Here is a 9,077-nt window from a genome sequence, read left to right as displayed (position 1 = left end):
TGTTATAATTGTAACAAGTATTGTCATTTTGATTACGAGTGTACATCAACTCCCATACAAGAAGAACGAAATCATGTAGCAACAACTAAAGAAGAAAATGTTGAAAAATCTCACGTTTTCCAGACTCATAAAGAAAATGAAGAATTTAAGAAAATATTTGGTATCTCGATAATTGTGCCAGCAATCACATGTTTGGTCGAAAGGAGCTATTTATGAAGTTAGATGAAATTGTCCATGGTCGAGTAACGTTTGGTGACGACTTGCATGTAGAAGTCAAAGGCAAAGGTGAAGTTATGGTTACTCAAAAGAACAATGAAAAGAAATACATCTCATATGTATATTATGTACCAACTTTGAAAAGCAAAATCATCAGCCTTGGTCAGCTTATGAAAAAAAGATATAAAATAGAGATGAAAAATCGCTCCCTCGTCATAAAAATAAAGAAGGAGAATTAATTGCCAAAGTTGATATGACTCAGGATTGTGTATTTACCATCAACATCGAGTCAGAAGAAGTCAAGTGTATGAAGACGACAAATAAAGATGATTTATGGTTATTGCATTTGAGATATGAACATCTTGGATTCTCGAGATTGAAGTTATTATCGAAGGCAAATATGGTGAAAGGACTACTAGAAATCAACCTTCCAAATCAACTATGTGAGGCTTGCATTAAAGGAAAATAACATAAAGCTTCGAAGTTGGTAGATACTGGCGAGCCCGAAGACTGTTGGAGATTGTGCACACATACATATATGATCCTTATAACATCCTATCACTTAGAGGTAACATGTACTACCTAACCTTTATTGATGATTTTAGTTGAAAAAGTTGGATATATATATTAAAAGAAAAATCAGAAGCATTAGAGAAATTAAAAGAATTTATAGCAATGATAGAAAAAGAAAGTGGCCAATATTTAAAGATACCCAGATCTAATAGAGGAGGCGAGTATACATCAGATTTATTTGAAGAATTCTACAAGGAGCATAGAATCATCCATAACCTGACTATTAGATACACGCCTCAACAAAATAGAGTTACTGAAAGGAAAAACTATACAATCCTTGACATGGCGAGGAGCATGATAAAAGGTAAGCACTTACCTAGAAATTTCTGGACTGAAGCAGTTCGATGTGCAGTTTACCTGTTGAATCGATGTCCAACAAAAAGTGTTAAGTACATGCCTTCAAAGAAGCAACAAATGGTGTCTCTTTCAACATGTGAAGCAGAATATATAGTCATTGTAGCATGCACTTGTCAAGCATTATGGTTAAAGAATATTTTGAACGAGCTAAACTTAGCATAAGAAGAACCAACTACAATTTATATCGACAACAAGTCCATAATTTCTCTTGCCAATAATCATGTCTCCCATAGTCGAAGTAAGCATATTGATACAAAATATCATTTTATTCGAGAGCAAGTGAAAAATAAAAATATGTAATTAATCTACTGCAGAACTGAAGATCAACTTGCATATATTTTTATAAAGCCATTGAAACCAGATGAATTCAATCGACTAAAAGAAAAGCTTGGAATGAAAATTCGAGTTTGAGGGGGAGTGTTAAAAATCAAACTCAACGTCAGTAAAGTTGGAGAATTGAAAACAACAAACTAATTTAGGTGACAACAATTACAAACATGTGGTAAATTGAAAAACAAATGATAAAAAACACTTGGCAACATATGGGTCCTTAAAGATTAAAGAAATAAGGTGGCAAATTATACACCCTAAACGTGGAAAATTAGCAATAAACTTCCTTAATGTTTTTGACTTATACATACTTAACAATTAAGCATGAAAACGTGGCAGCAAAAAGAAATTAAGGTGGCATCTAGAGTCTTTAATTAGTCGGTTTATTATCCCTTATATATGTGTGAATTATGTAGTTAGTTTGTACATGAAAAAATATGCATGAGTGAGTAAAGAAGAAAACCGAGAGATTGGGTGAGAAGCTTATCATAACTTTGTTTATGGTATTTGTAAAAACTAGCAACAACTAGTGTCGTGTTCATGTTGTTGTATCGTATTTTAGTTCTTAATTAATAAAATTACGTGTTTATCGAGTACCCACCAACATTTCCAACATAGGAAAAGTAAAACTTACTAAAAATTTAGCGACCACTTGGCTAGTTTACCCCCATTATTTATTTAAGTGTTAATTTCCTAATTTAATTTGAAAAGTATATAAATTTGTCCAAAGAAATGTCTTCCCTCGGAGACCATAAAAAATCTTTTTTGATTATTCAATTCCTGTCGTCCAAATCTGACCACTGATCTCCAGTTATTCTAATCACACGGTCCCACCAACCCAAACCTCATCGACGACGCATGCCAACCCCTGTCATCGTCCCTCTTTCAAACCCTACCTTTCACCCTTTTATATAACGACACCAGCACGTTATCCAATGGAAACGAGAGATTCAAGAGATTAGAGTGCTATGGAAGCTGTTGTAGCCGCAAAACCAGTGATCAATGTGGCTGCCCTATGTGGGTCTTTAAGGAAAGGCTCTTATAACAGAGGATTAATTCGAACAGGTAAATGTCTTCGATCAATTTTAAATTGTTCTTTTTGTAGCTTGGGCTTTTGATTTGGTTTTCTGGGAATGTTGATTTGTTTATGTTTTTTTTTTGTTTCAGCTACTGAGATTAGTAAGGAGTCCATTAATGGGATTCAGATGGAATACATAGACATTTCACCACTTCCAATGCTCGACACGGATCTGGAAGTTGATGGGAAGTATCCCCCTGCTGTCGAGGCTTTCAGGCAGAAGATTTTGGAGTCCGATAGCATTCTTTTCGCCTCCCCCGAATACAACTATTCAGTTACCGGTAATTTTGCTATATTTCTATGGTACAGTGTTTTTTTATGATCATTTCATTAAGAATTTATGTGTTGATGGTTTGGAAATCATTTGATGGATCAAATGAGTTCCTGTTACTCCTAGCGATCCATTCTTTTTGACTTGAACGAAGAGTTGTTGGTTGATATTAAAGAGTTTTATATCTTTAAGGATGTAGAACAGAAGAAAATAAAGATATTAGGTCGCATCCGATATCTCTCGATCGCACTTAATAAGTTTTATAATGATTAATATTGCCTATATTAGCTATAGGGTCATAATATAATAGATTTAATTATGATAGATTAATGGGCAAATTAAAATATTTTGAGAGATATTTAAGGTTCTTTTTCCATATGCAGAAATACTTTTTGAGTCCTTCGGAGGTAATTAGACACGAGAGATCAGCGGACCTTTAGCGAAATATACCGAAATCTATAAATTCTCAACAAATCAGATGACCAACTATTTGTATTTATCAATTAATCACAGTCTATCAAAGAAACCCATTTCACATTATATAATTACATGCTCCATTGTAGCACCTCTGAAGAATGCAATTGACTGGGGTTCAAGATCACCAAATGTATGGGGAGATAAAGCGGCCGCTATCATAAGCGCTGGCGGAGGCTTTGGCGGTGCTCGGTCACATTATCATCTTCGCCAAATTGGGATTTATATTGACCTTCATTTCATCAATAAACCCGAGTTTCACTTGAATGTGTTTCAGCCTCCGGCGAAGTTTGATAGCGATGGCAACCTTGTGGATCCGACGTCTAAGGAGAGAATAAAGGAAGTTCTTGTAGCCTTGCAAGCATTTACCCTCCGACTCCAAGGTAAAAACTAAGTAAACAAGTTACACGTTCGTTGCAGTGTTACTTTGATAGATTGGAATTTGATGTAATTTTAGATTTCATTTTGTAATGGGATTAATTAGTTCAAAGATGTTGTCTCCATAAACTTGAAACTGCGAGCAAGTGTGAGAAAACCTTATTTAATTTAGTTTGTTTGCGAAACGTCTCTGTCATCGTCATCTGCAACCATCTCATTGTCAACCTCAAAAGCAATCCCCTGCGAAAATACTTACCTATATATAAAAGAATAGTGAAGAAGATGAATTGCACGTAAAACACATGCAAATTCCACACTCATGCATACATATACAAACTAACAAATCTAGAGATATTTAAAGCCATCAACACTGAATTTCGGGCCATGAGAAAAATGGGAAAACTTAATTATTCATAATTACAAAAACCAAGCCAAATCTAATACCCACATGTTGGACAAGAACGTAGCAAAATTGATGCTCACATCCTGCAACATCACTACAAGATGTAAACACTTGTGTAGCATGCTACAAGAAGTTAAGATTGAAAGGTATTTGTGGTGGCCTTAACTGAAGATGTCAGACATAATATAATTATGGTTACTCGTAAGTTAGCAAATTAAATAGATTTGGTGATTAAATTCTTGAATTTTGTTTGGATAAATCATGTTGGTTTGACAGAGGTATTATCCAAATACTATAACTAACTCAAAAAATATAAGTTTCTTGAAGGAATAAATGAATATAAAAAAAATGTTTAACTAACCAAAAGTTGGTAGTTTAGGAGGTTATCTTAAGGAAAAGTCCAATCTGAAGTGCATTTGCAAATTGCTTCAAACTTAAGGTATATTGTGTACACAATATCCAAAAACTAACGGGAAGTTCTACTGTGTGACAACCTTAATATACAGTTAAGGAAAGATGTTACCGGTTTAGTTATTATTTTTTTAATAAAACTGATAAAAAAAATTAACTAAAACATTATTATTTCTACCTAAAACATTAATGTTTTTTAACATTTCCGGTAAAGTGCCCAATAATAACAAAATCGGTAGAAAAAATAACAAAACCGGTAGCGCTTTATCGGATATGTTAACAAAACCGGTAAAGCTCCCAATAATAATAAAACCGGTAGAAATAATAATGTTTCCGGTAATTTTTTACCGGTTTTGTTAAAAAAAACAAAAAAAAAAACGGTAGAGTCTTTCTTTAGCCGTATATTAAGGTTGCTGCACGTGAGACTTTCCAAAAACTAACAAGTCATCCGTTCCAGGAAGGTATCTGTAAAATATTGCAGTATAGATATAAGGGTAAGTTACATCATTACTCATTGAACTTTATTATCTCTCCTATTTTCCTGACCCAACTTTCAATTTGATAACTTCTGGAATGTTATCTGATGCATTTTGTTCACTATGATAGAATAATGACTTGGGTGAATACCGTGCTAGTTTGTGCTAGTTTGAAACATATTTGGCTTTATTTTCACTGTTTAATATCATGTTTGTTTATAGTGTATAATTTGTAGTTTTTGGTATATCTAACTTGGTATGTTTATTGTTTTTGTTAGAAATTTTTTCGGCTTCATTGACTCTAAGGAATAAATTAAGCCTAGCCACTACAATTGCGTCGACACTTACACCTGTACAAAGAAAATTGTTTGAGGATACTTGCTTCGGGTCATGGCTGAAAGTACAACATCCAGGTGGAGATGCTATGTTGACCCATTTGTTTCTTCAGACCATGACTAACGATCTACCCGAGAGGATACAACGTGGTAATGAAGAGATATGATTTCATTTTCCACCGGCGTATACTTGTTTTGGGCGGGAGGAGTTTTGCTTAATCACTGGTCTACGCTTCGGACACGATGAAGTAGGTCGGTACACTAGTCATATCGCCCGCCCATCATGGTTATCTCGGGTTTTTCCTGAGCTGGCAAAGGCGAAGCCCAGTTTACACGTCAATGACTTGAAAAGATTACTTATTAAAGATGATTTTACTCGGATGGATGACCTTGATGCTGTCCGAATATGCCTTTTATTACTTTTGCATGCCGGCTTTGTAGGCAAAAAGGTCAGACAACCTATTTCTGAGGACCTAATATTATTGGTAGAGGACCTAAATGCATGGAACGTGTTTCCGTGGGGTTCATATCTATGGAAAGTTACCTGGAAAAAGTTGTCGTCTGCCTTTGAGGACCGAAAAAGTTTGCGTGGCCATGGTTCCAAATACACTTTGGCAGGCTTTATTTGGGCCTTTAAGGTAAGAATTTCTATATAATGTTTCCAAAATTATAATTAATATTTAACAATTATTAATGTTTGTGTATTATATTGTTTGTAGATTTGGATATTTGAGGCTTTTCCCAGCATGCAGACATATGTAATCAAAAATTCAAATGATATTCCTAGGGCTATTTTCTGGATGAGGATCTGGATGTTGGATTGGGAAGAGTTACTACCATATACGACGATGAATGATGTAAGTTAACACAGATACTACCATATATAAACAACTTATTACTAGTAGACGTTTAACTTTGTTTGAGCTTTTATATTGTTAGGAGGCCAACTATCAATTGCAGAGGTTGACACCCACAGAGGCTGAGATTGCCACTGATTGATGGCAAACTAGTAAGCATTTTTTTGATGGCATGGATGATGAGCACCCCCACTTCGAGAGCCATCACTTGATCGAGCCGATTCTACAGCTTGACACCAGAGCCATCACCTCCACAACGAGAGCCATCACCTATTCCATCACATCATCGAGCCTCTTCTTCACCATCACCTCATGATAGACGATCGAAAAAAATGCCACGACATTGATCTCCATGTTCTCCACCTCCACGGGATGAGTTAGGGGAGTTACATGATGAGGTCAATGCTTTGCGTGAGGAGGTAGGTATTTTACGTGACGAAAATGGTGCATGGTATGATGAGGTACGGTCTTTACGTGGTAAGGTAGAGGTTTTACGCGATGACAATGGTGCTTTACGTGGTGAGGTATCTACTTTACGTGATAAGGTAACCGCTCTACGTGAGATTGTTGCATCGTTGTAGAATGAGGTTCATACTCTACGCAATGAGGTAAGTTTGTTTAATATTATACTAAAAATGTAAATAACCCTTTTTCGGCATTATTTATTTGTTTATTTACTGATTTATGTATTAATTTATTTTTAGCGACCCGATAAGGTAGATGCTTTATGTCGGGTTTTTCTTGCACGACGGGGTTCATGCATCAGACGTCGTGCACGTGCCATTATGTCTCCGTTCACCCCAATAATGCCAAGACTTCATAAGAAGAAGCCCGATTTACCTGTCATCATTCAAGAGGCCTCTTCTATCGTTCAAGAGGCCACTATCATCCTTCAAGAGGCCCCTCCCACCATTCAAGATCCCGATTCACATGGCATAATATGTCGACATATTGATAAACCCCCTCACGTGCCCGACGTGATGGATGAGAGTTGGCTTTCGTATGAGTTACCGGTCAGTACCATTCTGGTATCTGAAGTGGAGAGGAGAACACTACCGAACACAATTCTGGATAATACCCTTTGGGCTAAGACCGCAATTGATTTTTATCTACATGAGCGAAGCCAGGGGTGTTACGCTGACATATGCAAACTCGACGATGATATGCATTTGTTTCTTGATCGGTCTTGGTGGGGTGTGTTATTAGGGGTTGAATACAATGGCTATTTAGAATGGGGGTAAGTCTTATATTCTTCTTATATTCCATTTTGATTAATTTTTAAAAAAAAATTATTTATTAAATTCACTAAGGGTAATGGAAAAGCTAAACTTTATCCTGCGTGATAGGAGGTCGATAAGGTTAAATTTATTTTTGAATATTTTAAAGGTGTTCATAAATTTTATTTGATGTGCACAATTGAATTATTATTTATGATTGCAGTTGTTTATCCCTATTATAGAACGTCGTCATTGGCTTCTTGTTGAGCTTCAGCTCCCATCCCTGAAGACGATTGTATATGACAGCATGTTGAATTACATACCATTGTCTGATTTGAGAGATATTATTTGTAAGGGATGGAGCGCTCATTTGGCTAAATACTTGGATGCGATTGATTATTGGACTAAATCTGGAAACAAGAAGCCAAAAAAGTTCAAAGTTACAATGATCAGAGACGAGACAGCGCCAAAACAAACGGAGGGAGCCAGAGGGGATTGTGGTCCTCTTATATGCATGTGCTTGGAACGTTTGACGACATGAAGTAAATAGTTTCTACCTCCCACAGATAGAGATAGAGGTGCAGTAGGGTTGTGGTTTTGGCATTTTATGGCTAGAGTGATATATGCGAGACGTTGCCTACCTGCATCCGCCTACTGAAAGTGTGCATAAACAATGGTAAGTTTGAGCAAGCGTTGTTAACATATATACTCTTTGTTGGTTTGAAAATGTTTGGTTAAGTACCTAGAATTCAATAATTTGATGTTTGTTGGTTTTAGATGTGTAGAAAGTGTTGTTTGAGCAAATGTTTGGTTTCTGCAGGTTAATCCTGATCCTGAAGTGAGCTGCGTGAAATTGATGTATTTGTGCATAAACAACCAGTTGTATGGGGTTAAATGTGCTGTTGATTTTTTTAGATGTGTAAATAAGAATTGTTTTTTGCTTGTTTAATTAATTGATTTGTAAAAGTTGATTTGTTGTTTAAGAAAATTTCAATCTGCATTATGTTGAAAGCAAAAAGGACCTGTTGAAGGTACACTTTCGCAACAATCGCAACACGAATTCAAGGAAAGCACCTTCAAAAAGATAACAGACAACAATCTGATAAGTGTAAATAAGAATTATTTTTTTGTTTAATTGATTTGTTGTTTAATTTCACTCTGCATTATGTTGAAGGCAAAAAAGACCAGAAGGTACACTTTTGCAACGTGAAAGTCAAAATCGCAACGCGAAAGTGTACCTTCTGGTCTTTTTTGCCTTCAACATAATACAGAGTGAAATTAAACAACAAATCAATTAAACACATTCGCGAATTTGACTTTCGCGTTGCGAATTCAAGGAAAACACCTTCAAAAAGATAACAGACAATAATCTGATAAGTGATAACAACTGAACAGATCATAACAATGTTCAAAGTCAAGTTACTAATGCATGTCTAACTGAAAATGTATACATTCACACATAAAATACACATAATACAACGTTTGCATTTAAAAATCACCTAAGTTAATAAGTCTCAAAAGGTGAAGTCGGTTGTGATTGAGATTTTGATTTTGATTACGATTTTGATTTCCTTTTGCTTGGCACCTTATGAGCTTTGGATTTTGATGAGGATCCATATTTTGCCAGAGGAAAAGATGATTGTGATGGCACTAGTGATCCACAGGTCAACCTTGTATGACCACTTTCCTTGCACCGACTAC

At 35.6% G+C, this 9,077-nt stretch overlaps 1 protein-coding gene across 1 annotated transcript; it reads left to right on the top strand.

Annotated features, from left to right (window-relative positions):
- The first annotated feature begins 2,303 nt into the window (after positions 1-2,303).
- LOC120145213 (NADPH:quinone oxidoreductase-like) lies at positions 2,304-3,824 on the top strand. The gene is made up of 3 exons (XM_039159106.1): positions 2,304-2,541; positions 2,644-2,835; positions 3,389-3,824. The coding sequence occupies exons 1-3, from the start codon at positions 2,445-2,447 to the stop codon at positions 3,691-3,693; spliced, it is 594 nt and encodes a 197-aa protein (XP_039015037.1). The 5' UTR covers positions 2,304-2,444; the 3' UTR covers positions 3,694-3,824.
- The last annotated feature ends 5,253 nt before the right edge of the window (positions 3,825-9,077 follow it).

Source organism: Hibiscus syriacus, unplaced genomic scaffold (genome assembly GCF_006381635.1).
Source record: "Hibiscus syriacus cultivar Baekdansim isolate YM2019G1 unplaced genomic scaffold, ASM638163v2 tig00110893_pilon, whole genome shotgun sequence".
Classification (NCBI taxonomy): Eukaryota; Viridiplantae; Streptophyta; class Magnoliopsida; order Malvales; family Malvaceae; genus Hibiscus; species Hibiscus syriacus.
The sequence above is the reverse complement of the archived record's forward strand: the minus strand, read 5'-3'. Positions and strand labels throughout refer to the sequence as shown.